At 66.1% G+C, this 14912-nt stretch overlaps 1 protein-coding gene across 1 annotated transcript in view; it reads right to left on the bottom strand.

Moving 5' to 3' along the window:
• The window catches only part of Cacna1h (calcium voltage-gated channel subunit alpha1 H), a 47320-nt gene extending 46686 nt beyond the window's left edge, over positions 1-634 (bottom strand). The window contains exon 1 of the mRNA XM_042698251.1: positions 381-634. Within this exon, the coding sequence (XP_042554185.1) occupies positions 381-634 (254 nt within the window). The remainder of the gene's footprint in view (positions 1-380) is intronic.
• Between the last annotated feature and the right edge of the window lie 14278 nt (positions 635-14912).

Genomic DNA, 14912 nt, shown 5'->3' on the forward strand with positions numbered 1-14912 from the left:
GCCACCTGCTGGGGACCGCCGGACCTCGAGCTTCCCCCCAGACACGGCTCCTGGCCCCGACCCAACTCTGTTCTGGAACCTTCTTTGAAAGTCTGCGTGCCTGTGGGGAGCAGGCCCCGAGCTCAGCCCGGGAGTCGGGCTCTCCCCGCGGCACCGCCCCTCTCCCCGCGCCCGGCGCCCGAGGGACGCGGGGCGCAGGTGGAAAACTTGGCTCCGCACCGGCCCCGCACCGGGGTCCCCCCCCCCCCCCCCCGCTCCCCGGGCCGGACGCCGGGGACGCCGGCGAGGATTCCCCGTCCCGGCCGGGGCGCACGAGGCCCCGCTCGGCCCCGCGGCCCCGCCCCGCGCCCCGCGCCGCCCCGCGCCGCCCGGAAGGATATGGGTTGCACACCAGGCGCAGGCACCAGCTGCGGGGCCGCGTGGTCTGCCCCAGGCAGAAGAAGACGGTGGCCGCCAGCGCCGGGTACGGGGCCGGCCGCTCCTCGTCGGCGCCGGGCTCCGCGCCGCGCTCGGCCGCGGGGCTCTCGGGAGGCGACGCGCCCGCCGCCGCCCCGCGCTGCGCCCCGGGCCCGGCCGGGGCCGCCGCGCCCAGGGCCAGCCGGACCTCGCCGGCGGGCGGCGCGCCCTCGGTCATGCTGGCGGCGGGCGGCACCTGCGGCGGGGCGCGGGCCCGGTCCGTCACCGCGCCGCCGCCCGCCCGCGGGGCGCGCCGGAGCTGCGGGCGCCGCGGCCGCCGGGCGTCTTTGTCTCCGCTCATTAGCGGCGGCGCCCCCGCCCCGCCCCGCCCGCCGCGAGCCCGCCCCGCCCCGCCCGCACCGGCGCCCAAGTTGAGAGGGGCCCGGGCGCGGCGGGCGCGCGTCCCCGCCGCCGCTCACCTCGCTCCGCCGGCCGGCCGCGTCCCCGCGGGCATCGCCCGGGCGCAGGTCCCCGCCGCCCCGGCCCGCACCCGGCTCTCCCGCCGCGGCTCCGACTCCGGCTCCCGCCCCGGCGCGCCCGGCAGCGGCGACGGCTGCCGGCCACGGGGAACCGCTGGGCGCGCGGCGGGGCGGGCGCCGGCGGGGGCGCGGCCGGGCCGGCTGGCGAGCGAGCCGCGAACCCGTCCGCGCTCCGCACTGGAAACTTCGGAGTGATCGGCGGAGGGGGCGGGGCGGGGGGCGGGGCCGGGCTGCCGGGGGCGGGGCCGGGCTGCCGGGGGCGGGGCCGAGCCGAGCAGGGGCGGGGCCGGGCGGGGGCGGGGCCGGGCGGGGGCGGGGCCGGGCCGCGCGGGGGCGGGGCCGGGGCCGGGCCGAGCGGGGGCGGGGCCGGGCCGAGCGGGGGCGGGGCCGGGCCGGGCCGAGCGGGGGCGGGGCCGGGCCGAGCGGGGGCGGGGCCGGGCCGAGCGGGGGCCGCCCTGCGGGGACCAGGGCGACGGGGACGTCCGGGCCCGTGAGGGGTGCGGGGAGGGACGCCGCGTCCGATCTTGAGATGCGGTCCTGGAGGGGGTCGTCCGGTCCCGCCCCGCCCCGCCCCGCCCGCGCCGGGTCCACGGATGGTTGGGCCCCGCCCCCTCCCCTCCCCTCCGCGGTCTCCCGGGCGCTCCGGACACCAGGGGGCGCGCGCGCGCAGGCGGGGGCGGGGCGGGGAGCGGCGCCAACGTCCTTCCCCGCCCACTGCGGGCGCGGCGCCGGCGGGCCCCGCCCCACCCACCCGCCCCGCCCCCGCGCCCCCGCGCGCCCCCGCGCGCCCCCGCGCGCCCCCGCGCCCCGCCCCCGCGCGCCCCCGCGCCCCGCCCCCGCGCGCCTGCCCCCGCGCGCCCCCGCGCGCCTGCCCCCGCGCGCCCCCGCGCGCCTGCCCCCGCGCGCCGCCCCCGCGCGCCCCCGCGCGCCCCGCCTGCGCGGTACAGCCCGCACCCCGCACGGCCCGCACCCCGCACGGCCCGCACCCAATACAGCCCGCACCCCGCACGGCCCGCACCCAATACAGCCCGCACCCAATACAGCCCGCACCCCACACGGCCCGCACCTTATACAGCCCGCACCCAATACAGCCCGCACAGCCTGCACCCCGCACGGCCCGCACCCCGCACGGCCCACACCCCGCACAGCCCGCACCCAATACAGCCCGCACCCCGCACAGCCCGCACCCAATACAGCCCGCACCCCGCACAGCCCGCACCCAATACAGCCCGCAGCCCGCACCCAATACAGCCCGCACAGCCCGCACCCAATACAGCCCGCACCCCGCACAGCCCGCACCTTATACAGCCCGCACGCAATACAGCCCGCACAGCCCGCACCCCACACGGCCCGCACCTTATACAGCCCGCACCCCGCACGGCCCGCACCCCACACAGCCCGCACCCCGCACGGCCCGCACCCCGCACGGCCTGCACCCAATACAGCCCGCACTCCGCACAGCCCGCACCTTATACAGCCCGCACCCCACACGGCCCGCACCCCACACAGCCCGCACCTTATACAGCCCGCACCCCACACGGCCCGCACCCCACACAGCCAGCACCTTATACAGCCCGCACCCCACACAGCCAGCACCTTATACAGCCCGCACCCCGCACAGCCCGCACCCCACACAGCCCGCACCTTATACAGCCCGCACCCCGCACAGCCCGCACCCCACACAGCCCGCACCTTATACAGCCCGCACCCCGCATAGCCCGCACCTTATACAGCCCGCACCCCGCACGGCCCGCACCCCGCACAGCCCGCACCCCACACAGCCCGCACCCCACACAGCCCGCAGCCTATGGGCAAAGCCCACACCCTGCACAGCTTCAAAAGTTGCCCTGCTGCGCGGGGACCGAGGCCGCCGGCGTCTTCCCCTGGATTCGCACGGATCCTTCCAGACACCCCATGACCTCCAAGCCCAGGACCAGCTCCCCGTGACCCACCACCCCAGGGCTGGCCCCCCAGACACCCCATGACCGCCAGGCCCGGGACGGCTCCCCGTGATGTAGCACCCCGGGCTGCGGCCTCTGGAAGGGCCGCGGGGCAGCAGGCCCCACGCTGGCTCCGGGAGCCACCTTCCTGTCCCGGAGTTGGCGGGTTCTGTTCTGCAGTGTTTTTGGTTTTCTCCAAAACCCCAGCGGGTACGGGGTTTCTACCTCAGCCTCCTCCAGGCTGGGGCGTTGAGAGGACACACAGGTGCACACATGCACACACCCATGTACACACACGTGCACACACATTTCCGGGGTGCACCAGTGCCCAGGGGCAGGAAGGGGGTGCACAGGCCCTGAGGGACTGCCGCGGCCTCCAGCCCAGGGTGAGGGCAGCAGGTGCTGTGGGAGCTGGTCTCAGAGGGCATAGCCCTGCCTCCCAGGACCACAGTGCAGGGGAGGCCTGGGGACCAGGGGCAGGGGCAGGGGCAGGGGATGGCCTGGGGACCAGGGGCAGGGGCAGGGGCAGGGGCAGGAGATGGCCTGGGGACCAGGGGCAGGGGCAGGGGAAGGGGCAGGAGATGGCCTGGGGACCAGGGGCAGGGGCAGGGGAAGGGGCAGGGGATGGCCTGGGGACCAGGGGCAGGGGCAGGGAGAGGCCTGGGGACCAGGGGCAGGGGCAGGGAGAGGCCTGGGGACCAGGGGCAGGGGCAGGGGCAGGGGCAGGGGCAGGGGCAGGGGCAGGGGATGGCCTGGGGACCAGGGGCAGGGAGAGGCCTGGGGACCAGGGGCAGGGGCAGGGGCAGGGGCAGGGGCAGGGGCAGGGGATGGCCTGGGGACCAGGGGCAGGGGCAGGGGCAGGGGCAGGGGCAGGGGTAGGGGCAGGGAGAGGCCTGGGGACCAGGGGCAGGGGCAGGGGCTGGGGAAGGCCGGGGGAGGCGGTGGACCAGGGGCAGGGGCAGGGGCAGGGGCAGGGGCAGGGGCAGGGGCAAGGGAAGGCCGGGGGACCAGGGGCAGGGGCAGGGGAAGGCTGGGGAAGGCAGTGGACCTGGGGCAGGGGCAGGGGGAAGGCCGGGGGAGGCGGTGGACCAGGGGCAGGGGCAGGGGCAGGGGCAGGGGCAGGGGAAGGCCGGGGGACCAGGGGCAGGGGCAGGGGCAGGGGAAGGCCGGGGGCAGGGGCAGGGGAAGGCCGGGGGAGGCGGGGAGGGGAGGAGAGGGGGGCCCAACCTGGCAGAGCTGTCTGGCTGCCCCGCCGCTCCTCCGCTTGTATATGTGAACTTTTCAAGAAAAGGAAAACATTTACTCTGTGTTAATGCTCCTCCTTAGTGGTGGCTGACTGTGGCTGTAATTAAGGCCCTCAAAGAGCAATTAGAGGCCCTGCTACTGAGAGGGGCCAGGAGGGGCCCAAGTCGGGGACACCTCTTGCACGGGCTCAGATAGGTTGGGATTCTGGTGATCTGCAGCCCGCCCGAGCCTTTCCTCACATCTCAGTAAAAGTTAAGGTGAAGCCAGGCACAGGTGGCTCATTCCCGTCACCCCGAAATCCGAGCTATGCAGGAGACAGAGATCCGAGGACCCCAGTTCCAAGCCAATCCTAGCAGGAAACGTGCTTATCTCCAGTGAACCACCAGAAAGCTGGACGTGCAGGTGTGGCTCAAGTGGTAGAGCTCCAGTTGAGTAAAACAGCTGATGCCCTGAGTTCTAGCTCAGTATTGGCACAGGAAAAACAAAATAAAATAGTTAAGGTGAGGGTTGTTGGCGGCTGCTGGACACACGTGAGGAGCCGACAGCAAGCCGCTACGGGCAGCTGCAGTGACCACTGTGAGCCCCGCCCGGCCTCTGGGCGCTCCGTTCCAGTGAGGAACACAGGCCGCACGTGGAAGGGAAGGGATGGTGTCTCAGAGGCCTAGGTCGACCTCTGAGGACCAGAGTAGCAGGAAGCTACTGTCCAGCCGCAGGGCCCACGCAAAGCCCCCAGGTGAGCCGGAGGGCATCGGGAAGGTGGAGGCCACCAGGGGAGGCCTGGCTTCCTGCAGGGCCCGGTCATGCCCAGGGGCAGCTGTGTGCCCTTCCAAATTCAAGGGCTTCCAGAATTCTGCAGGAGAGAAAGCCCAGTGGTGGTTTTGCTTCCGTTTTTGTACAAAGGCACCTACAGTCCGACGATCTGTAGTCATCGGGCATCCAGTGGCCCAGTCACAGTTTGAGGGGGGCGGCCAGGCAACCTGGAGGGCATTTTCTACCCTGAGCTCTTGGGAGACACTCCTCCCAAACCTGCTGCTGCTGCTGCTGCTGCTGCTGCTGCTGCTGTGTCTGGTCTGGAGGAGCTGCTGGGCGCCGTCCTGAGGCCGGAGCTCGGTGTGCTCTGCAGCCTGTGGCCGCGGAGCCCTTGGCACACTTGGGGTGCTGTGGTACAGATGTGGGGCGCTGTGGCACACCTGGGAGTCGGTCCGTCATCGGTGTCGGGTAAGGGAGGGGGGGCCCCCGGGGCCCCGCTGCGCCCGCCGACGGCCCACCTCCACATGACGCACTCACTGTCGGGAACGGAAGTGAGAAGCAGACAGAGTGGATCTTAGATGGAGGGCCCTGTGAGCCGCGGGAGCGCGTGCGCCCTCCTCGTGAGGGGAGGGGGGCAGACGGAGCACGGGACGACTCAGAAATTGGCATTAAAATTGTTTAATTAAACTGTACAGAGTGTTCAGATGCATGTAAAAAAATCCTCCAGGCCTCTGGAAATTTTGGATCTGCCGTTGGCTGTTTTGTTTTTAAGGGCAGAGCTTTTCCTTGACAAAGAGGTCGTTTTGGAGGTGGGGGGCTCAGGAGTCCAGCCAGCAGGATCCCGGGGTGTGTGCTGTGGTCTGGGCATCTGCGGTCCACCCTCCCCCCCTCCCCGCCCGCCTGTGGTCAGCGCTGGGCTGGAGGCTGGGGCACCCTGAGCTGGCCACGGCTCCCTGCCCCCTTCCACGCTGGAGGTGACCCTCCCGGCTTCTCCCTACCGCCCGTCCTCGGGCCAGGGCTAGACACGGAAAGGCCAGGGCACCCCGTGGGGCCTCCTGACTCTCCCACCGCGGACAGGCAGGACAATCCACGCACGGGGCTTTGGGACGGGCGAGGTTGTCAGGTTTAACAAACACACGGAGCTCAGCTAACTTGAAATCACAATGCCTCTTAGTGTAACTGTATCGATGCTTTATTTGGGGCATGCTTACACTAAAATCTTGTTAGCATCAGGAATTCAAATCGAACTGGGCAATCCTGCATTTTCTTTCCTCTTTCTTCTTTCTTTCTCTTTCTTTTCCATCTGTCGAAGCCAGTGCCTTATACAGGCTAGCAAGTGTCTTCCACTTGACCCATGCCCCAGCCTTTCTTTGTATTTCTAAATTTTATGTACAAGAGGGTTCACGGTAATAACTCCACAGGTGGCCACGGTGTGCCCTGAGCAAGCACGCCCCTCCACTGCATTTCCATACACCCCCACCCAGACTGTGTCAGTGTTTGGTGGTTTCATTATGCTCTGTGCACGCATAGATCCAGAAGGTACTTCTGTACTGTCACCTCTCGGCGGCCTTTTCCCTCCCACAGACTCCTGCCCCAGACAGTCTCCCTTTACATCAGATGCTAACACTACCATCACCACCACCACCACCATCATCACCATCATCACCATCTCTACTGGATTCCACAGATGAGCAAAAGCACATGGTATCTGGCTCTCTGGGGAAATGACCTCACTTCGTCTTTCTCTGTGGCTGGAGAAGTCCGGTGGTGGGTGCGCGCCGTATTCCTGCATCCACTATTGTGAACAGATCCTTAATGGTAAACACAAAATGGCATTGTGAAATGGTAACTCCTTGTACAACACCTTAATAATAACCATGAAATGATCTTTTAAAGGGGCCTGCAGACCTCTCTCCTCTCGGTTAGTTGATGCCCTGGGTAGATGCCCAAGCGTGGCGTGAGGTTATAAGCTAGGTCTGTTTGTAGCTTTAACTTCATGTTCGTTTCCATAGTGTTACACTACGAGTCAGGTCCTGCTACCTTTGCCCAGGCTGGCCTGGGACCCAAGGGGCTCCGAGTCTGCCTCCTGAGATCCTGGGTTACAGGCCTGCCCTGCCCTGCCCTGCCCTGCTGGGGGCTTCCTTGTTGGATGACAGAGTGGACGATGGTTGTCCGGGAGATGTGGGGTGAGTCAGGCCTCTGTGGGGGCAGTGGAGGCTTCGGGAGGAGGGGCTGGACCTGAAGGTGTGGAGGGGGGAGGGGGGATATTGTTTTGTGCCACTACCAGGACTTGAACTCAAGGCCTTGTGCTCTTACTTACTTAGTTTTCTTGCTGTCAGCTGCGGCTCAGACAATGGAGCCATGCCTCCAGTGGTGCGTTTGGGTTGGTTCACTGGAGATCGAATTTCGTGCACTTTCCTACCTGGGCTGGCTTCCATCTGTGACCCTTGGGTCTCTGCTTCTTGCGTAGCGAGCATTACAGGCATGGGCCTGGCCGGGCTTAAGGGGATGACTTGAATAGACCCCGAGTCCCGTGGGGGGCAGGCAGGGGCTGTGTGCCTGGAGGGAATCCGTGGGAGGGGGTGCCCGCTGCCCCAGGTGGGCCCTGCCGGGAGGCAGGCCCACAGCCTGGCCCCTGGGGCCCGGCGGTCTCTGGGGACCGGGAGCTGCTCAGTGGTGACATCTGGCCGGCAAGGCAGGGGGTGGACGCCTGGGAATCCAGTGGGGGCCCGAGCTCCCAGGCACCGGAGAGGCCGTGGGAAAGCGCACGCGGGCGGAGGTCAGGCCCTCCTCCGGGGCCGTGGGAGGGGCTGGGCCTGGAAGACCTCCTCGGAATCCCTTCTGAGAAAGGGGACCCCCTCTCAGGGAGTGGCAGCCCCCCCGGCGCACAGGCCCGGGCCACGGCGTCCTCTTTGGAGCTGAGACGGCAGTGCGCATGCGGGCTGTCCTCCTCCCCCGCCCCTGCAGATGCCCGCTCGGGCAGAGGCCCTCCGGCCGGCCGCAGGTGTCACCCCTGCCAGCAGGGGAGGGGACGCGGCCTCCAGGAACAGTGGTGCCAAGATCCCTCGAGGCACAGAGGGGCCGGCAGCGGGCTGCGGGGTTGCGGGCTGCGGAGTGGCTGGTTAACTGGGTCAAGTCGTCAGCAGCCAGTGTCTCCCCAGGGCACCCCCAAGCTGCTATAAAGGGGGGTCACTCGCAGCCCCAGGCCCATGCCTGCCAGGCCGCACGAGACCCACCCCTCACCCCCCCCCCAGGGCTCCCATTCACATCACTTATTGCACATCATCTGCACTCTGCTTAATGCTCAGTGGAGGCCACTTAACACTGCTTCTTCCTCTAGCTGGCTGGGGGGGGGGGGGGACTCTGCAGACCAGGTCCAGGGAGGGAGAGACGCCCCCACAGGCCAGCTCTGGCTCATCAGACTTGAGAGCTGTGAGCGGCCCGGCTGTCAGACCGCACCACCCTCTTCAGTGGTGGCCCCTGGGCAGCCCCAGCGTGGCCAGGCCAGCGCCCCTGCTTGGTCCCTCCCTTCCCTAGAGAATAAAAGAAGAATGATGGGAGTTTCAGACCCAGCAGGCTCCAACCCACAGTCAGAGCCCATCCCAGGCTGCTGATCTCTGACAGATGGGTTCCAGCCACCTCCAGCATGGTGGCTCATGCCTGTAATCCCAGACACTTGGGAGGTTCCAGGCCAGTCCAGGCAGAAAAGTTCCCGTGACCCCACCTCAGCAGAGACCTGCCAGCCCACTCCCAAGGGAGCCCCAACACAGGGACTGGCCCAGCAAGAGCCTGGGGCAGGAGCAGGATCTCACTTCAAAGCACGGGCCCCAAACAAACCACTCCTAGAAACGGTGTGACCAAGAACTCTCCAACCCAGGTGGGGCCCAACATGGATGTCACGGCTTCTTCAGAGAACCAGTCTGGCAGGGCTTTTTCGTGTTTGTTCATTTGTTTGTCTGTTGCGGGTCCTGCCGTTTGAACTCTGGGCCTGGGCACTGTCCCTGAGCTCCTTTGGCTCAAGATGAGTGCTCTACCTCTTGAACCACAGCACCACTTCTGGCTTTTTCTGTGGTTCATTGGAGATAAGAGTCTCATGGACTTTCCTACCCAGGCTGGCTTCAAACTGCAATCCTTAGATCTCAGCCTCCTGCGTAGCTAGGATGACAGGCGTGAGCCGCCGGTGCGGCGCTGGCATCTGGCAGCTCTTTAAGTATTACAAAGTATACTTACCCCAAGGTTCTATTCTTTCTTCCAGCTGGGTGTTTATTCCGGAGGACCCGGGCGGGGCCTGCGGGTGACGCCAGGACTCGCACACCTGCTCAGGTGACGTCCAGGGAGGCGTGCACTTGCTCCTCCCCTGGGACCACAGCCCAGGAAGGGAGATGAACTGTGGGTTCAAATCCCAGATGCCGCCCCGAGAGATCGCACTGAATTTAAAAAGCCAGAGGAGAGAGTACAGACGGTACCCTTCCGTCTGTGTAAGATCCTAGAAAATGCAAATCAGCCTGCAATGACAGGAAGTAGGTGAGTGTCACCTGGGGGGGGAGGGGAAGAGAGGGGAGGGGAGGAAGGGGGAGGGGTCTTCAGAGTGCGTTGCGATTCTCTCCATCTGGAAGGGACCAGCTTTGCGCGCGTGTAGGTGTGTCAAACCTGAAATGCGTAATACCCTTTAGTGGATGTTATCGTGCATCAATAAAGCCACTTTAAAACACTTATGTTCAGACAACAGCCTCCCAATTCCGTGGCCTGGATCCTGGTGCACTTTTCTCGGTGTAGAACTTCCCGAGACGATCCAAAGGAAGATTTCTATATCCGACATACCGGATGGCAAATAGAAACACCAGCAGAGAGGCAGGGAGCTGGCTGCCACTGCGCACGCTGGGCCCCGGTTCCACGGGCTGGGTGTCTCCCCATCCTTCCTGCCTGCCCTGGGCGGGGGGAACCCCAGGGGCCTGGGCAGAGGCCCTCTTGGCTATGGATTCCTAATCGGCACAGCAAGTTCTCAGAGACGCTTCGGCTCCAGGCCACGTGCATCCTCTCTCCCATCTGCACTCTCCTCTGACGGTGGCAAGCGCAGAGCCTCGGGCCTGTGCCAGGCCGCCAGGGCCGGGAGGGGCACAGGGACTTCCCCCGTGGGCCACACACCCACACGGTGCTTGACCTGGGGATCCCCCTCCCCACATCCCGCCCCGGCTGCTCAGCCCCAGGGCACAAGGCTTTGTGACAGACCGGAAGGTGCTCCTCTGCCACAGCCGGTGCGGGACGGGGTTGTGGTGATCTCCTGGGGGCTTCCATCAACCCCACTGCAGTCCCAGGCTCGGGGCCTCTGCCGGGCGGGGGTGGGCCTGGCCGGCTGCGCGGGGAGCAGAGGGGCGCCTCCTCCCCCCTTCAGCCCTCCCTTCGCCAGCCTCCGCCCAGACCCGGCCCCACTCCCTCTAGTTTACAAGTCTCCTGCACAAAACCTCGTTTGTGGCCTCCGGAAAGGCCCGGGGCAGCGCGGGTGTCCCCCGAGCACTCGGCTGGAGGATGTATAGATTGCCTTTGTTGCCACTTCCTCACAGCTGCACGGAGCTGTGCAGCCACCTGCGGGACCTGTGTGTGTTGCCCAGGCTGGTGGGCGTTTCCCCCTCCCCCTCCTCCCCCTCCCTCTCCTCCTCCTCCCCCTCCTCCTCCCCACCCCTCCCTTCCCCCCTCCCCCTCCCTCCCCTCCTCCCTCTCCCTCCCCTCCCCCCCTCCCCTCCCCCCTCCCCCTTCCCTCCCCCCTCCTCCTCTCTGTTTCTTTTATTTATCCCCGGTAGCTAGGGGAGGGGCAGTGGCCTCACCTGCCCGTGTTTAACACCTCTACTGGGACACACTCAGAGCACGCTGAGTCCCGGTGGCGCCCGCGTGGCCACCTGGTGCGTGTGTAACTATGGACCTCGGGGGCCCTGGAGGTCTTCAGTGAGAATTCCCAGGCAGAAATGCCAGAACTATGGCGGTAAGCCTCACTACGGGGGGAAGAAAGGGAGGAAGCCCTCTGGCAGGTTTCCCCACAGGACAGACGGCTAGCGCGCCCTCCGCATCTATGTGGCCGCCCAAGGGAAAGAGCGTGGAACATGAAGGTTCCAGAACCAGGGCCGGCGGTGCTCGCGCAGCCCGGAAGAGTTCTACTCTTGGGTGCCATCTCCATCTGTCTCTCTCCAGCGTGTGTGTGTGTGTGTGTGTGAGTGAATGGTCCCCAGAAACCTGTGAGCCTCGGCCTGGCGCAGGCCCGGACCCCGGCACACACCTGCACGGCGACCAGTCCTCCACCTGAAGACTCGGCAGAGAAATCGGTCCCCGGCCCACGCCGTCCAGGCCGCTGCACGCGGTGCCCCACCGTGAGGGGCTGGCCCTCCCCTCGCGCTGCCGGGGTCCCGCACCAGCGTGCAGACTCCAGACAAACCAGCTCACTCTCCACCCGAGCCACTGCCCACGCCGCCGCAGCCAGGAGGCCCCGACGCAGAAGGAAGATGCCCACCGTGGCCGCGCACGCGTACTAGGAGCGCGTTCCTCACAGGTGTGGCCGAGCCGAGGGCAGCACGGAGGCCGCGGTGGCAGGGCGCGGGGGCCGCGGTGGCGGGGCCCGGGGCGGCGCGGGGGCCGCGGTGGCAGGGCCCGGGGCGGCGCGGGGGCCGCGGTGGCAGGCCGCCTCGTGTACTCGGCATGCTCTCCATCAAAGCCCAGCGCCGCCGCTGGACCCAGCGTTGGAGTGGTGCTGCAGCACATAGAACAGGCAGGAGCGTTTGAAGCCAGGGTGGGGGCGAGAACCACGGCTCACAGACAAGCGATGCTCTTTGAAGCATGAAACCAATGGATGGGATGAACAGCTGACTGGAGAATCGGAGGAAAAAGGTATGGAAAACATCACCCGAAGCCCCACAGAGCGATGGAAAGGCAGAGATACAAATGAGGCCCAAGGGGACCGGGAACCCGGGCACAGGCCCGCCGTGCCTCCAGAGCCCGGGCACAGGCCCGCCATGCCTCCAGAACCCGGGCACAGCGTCCGCCGTGCCTCCAGAGCCCGGGCACAGGCCCGCCGTGCCTCCAGAGCCCGGGCACAGCGTCCACCGTGCCTCCAGAGCCCGGGCACAGGCCCGCCGTGCCTCCAGAGCCCGGGCACAGGGCCCGCCGTGCCTCCAGAGCCCGGGCACAGGGCCACCGTGCCTCCAGAGCCCGGGCACAGGCCCGCCGTGCCTCCAGAGAGGAGCCCAGCGCAGCCCTGCTTCAGCACACGGTGCTCAGCTGGGATAGCCCGGCCCAGCTGTTCACACAAAGTCTGAGACCACACTCCAAACCAATCGAGTTGAACAGTTGTAACAGAAACCAGCTGGCCTACAACATCTGAACTGTTTCTTATGTGGTCCTTTCCAGAAAAGTGGCCCTGCTCAAGCAGCAGCTCCGGGAGGAAGAGAGCGAGGGGAGGCAGCACTTTCCAGAACCAAATGCTGTGAACCCCTAGATCAGAAAACCACATCACATCCCCAGACAAGCTGAAGATGCGGAAGCTCCCAGGTGGGCTCCACAGGGCGGGCTGCAGGACTCCAAGGGAAGTGGGTTGTGGGTGCTGCGTGTCAGAGAGAGTACACGGGGCCCCGGGAGCAGGAGGCGGACTGACAGGCGGCCTGCTTCTCCGCAGGGAGGACCCCGCGTGCAGTACCAACACCGCCTGCTGCAGGAGAGCCCAGACCTCAGACGAACATCGCTCCCTCCGCCCCAGCCCTCACCTCGAGAACAGCTTCGGGGAGAAGGAAATGGACGGAGAAGGAAGACGCGCAGGACTCTGACAGAAGAAATAAACACATGCTTGAAGGATGGGCAAGGGCTCAAGATGGGGAGATCTCTGCTGCTCCTGAGTGAATAATCGTCCCCAAACAAACCACACACTCAGTGGCATCTCCATCAAACCCACAGCAGGCGTTTCGTGGCCTTTGACCCTGCGTTTTTATCTAGATGAAAACAGCCCAACGCATCGAAAGAACAAAGGGAGCTTCCCGTCCCCAGACTTCCTGGCTGGTCACTAGAACACCAGGGGAAGGGGGCCAGGCAGCGTCGGGCTGGACTGACACGCGTCTGGTCAGAGCCTGCGTGGAGCCACGCGGTGACGGGGCACCGTCGCAAAAGTCCCACGCAGAAGCCGGCTCTTAGAAACCACTGGAAATGCGTGGGCCGATGGCTGGGCACAGCCACTAGGGAGAATTAAGCTATAGAAACTCACAATTAGTGTCTGAGTCAAAAGAAGCTCCGGCTAATGGAAGTCATTTATAACAGGACGGGAAATGGTGGAACAGTGGGGGGCCTGTGGGTTAGTGACCCAACACTCCGGAAAGAGCGCACGGGCCGGCGGGCCCCACACCCTGTCCACAAGACAGGCAGAAGTCAGGAGTGCGATCTGCAGAAGGGTGAGCCCCGCCCGACCTGCACTCAGCATCCCGTATCTCATTGCTGACTGCCAACGCCGGCGCTCCACGGCGGCTGCCACCCACGCACAGATGCACCCACATTGCCGGGTGACCTTTGCACCTATGGTGGAAGCTGCAAATGGATGGAAAAAGCGGCTCCCGGGGGCACCATCTGCGTCAGTTTACAAACACACCGAAGCCACGGAACGCTGTTCCTGTTCGGAAGCTTTAGACACAAGTAGTCCCGCTTTCCGTCCGCCTGTGGCCCCCTCAGGCCCCTGCCTGGAAGATGTCAGACTCCTCAAGTGGAGCAGGGAATACAGAAAGCAGAGCCTCAGCCCACCGGGGCTGGGGAGGACTGGCACTGGAGCCCCCCTGACCCCCGTTCCTGCCAGCGGAGCCCAGGGAGCATCCATGTCTGCTGGCCCCTAGACTGTGATGGGCAGACCCCGCCCCTGCCCAGGCTCCGCCCACCAGCAGGCTCCTCCCCCACCGACCCAGCCCAATACCCATGGCCCCACCCACCCACAAGCCAGGCCCCCACGGGCCACTTCCCACTCTCCACTGGCCCACTTGTGCCCTGTCCATCACGTTCAGGCCCCGCCCCCAGGAAAGGAGGAAAGGCCTTGCTTCAGGCTTTTGCACCATAGGCCCACCACTGGGCGTGCAGGAGGGAAGGGGAGGAGAGGGGAGGGGTGAGGAAGGGAGAGGAAGGAAGGCGGGCAGGGCAGGGCAGGGCCAGCCCAGCTGCACTGCACAGGCACCATGGAGAATCGATTGGGCTGAAATTGGACTCGGAAGAGGTTTAATATTTAACTGGATTAAATATTTAAACATTGCCAGCTGACAGGGAACTGAGTGTCTGCTGGGGATGGAGGTGGAGGTGGAGGTGGAGGTGGAGGTGGAGGTGATGGTGGAGGTGGAGGTGGAGGTGAAGGTGGAGGTGATGGTGGAGGTGGAGGTGGAGGTGGAGGTGATGGTGGAGGTGGTGGTGGAGGTGGAGGTGGAGGTGATGGTGGAGGTGATGGTGGAGGTGGAGGTGATGGTGGAGGTGGAGGTGGAGGTGATGGTGGAGGTGATGGTGGAGGTGGAGGTGATGGTGGAGGTGGGAGGTGGAGGTGGAGGTGGAGGTGGAGGTGATGGTGGAGGTGGAGGTGATGGTGGAGGTGGAGGTGGAGGTGGAGGGTGATGGTGGAGGTGGAGGTGGAGGTGATGGTGGAGGTGGAGGTGGAGGTGATGGTGGAGGTGGAGGTGATGGTGGAGGTGGAGGTGATGGTGGAGGGGGAGGTGGAGGTGGAGGTGAGGGGATGGTGGAGGTGGAGGTGATGGTGGAGGTGGAGGTGGAGGGGATGGTGGAGGTGGAGGTGGAGGTGGAGGTGGAGGTGATGGTGGAGGTGGAGGTGGTGGAGGTGGAGGTGGAGGTGAGGTGGGTGGAGGTGATGGTGGAGGTGGAGGTGGAGGTGATGGTGGAGGTGGAGGTGGAGGTGATGGTGGAGGTGATGGTGGAGGTGGAGGTGGAGGTGGAGGTGGAGGTGATGGTGAGGTGGAGGTGATGGTGGAGGTGGAGGTGATGGTGGAGGTGGAGGTGATGGTGGAGGTGGAGGTGATGGTGGAGGTGGAGG

Source organism: Dipodomys spectabilis, unplaced genomic scaffold (assembly GCF_019054845.1).
Source record: "Dipodomys spectabilis isolate Male_0828 unplaced genomic scaffold, ASM1905484v1 ptg000231l, whole genome shotgun sequence".
NCBI lineage: Eukaryota > Metazoa > Chordata > Mammalia > Rodentia > Heteromyidae > Dipodomys > Dipodomys spectabilis.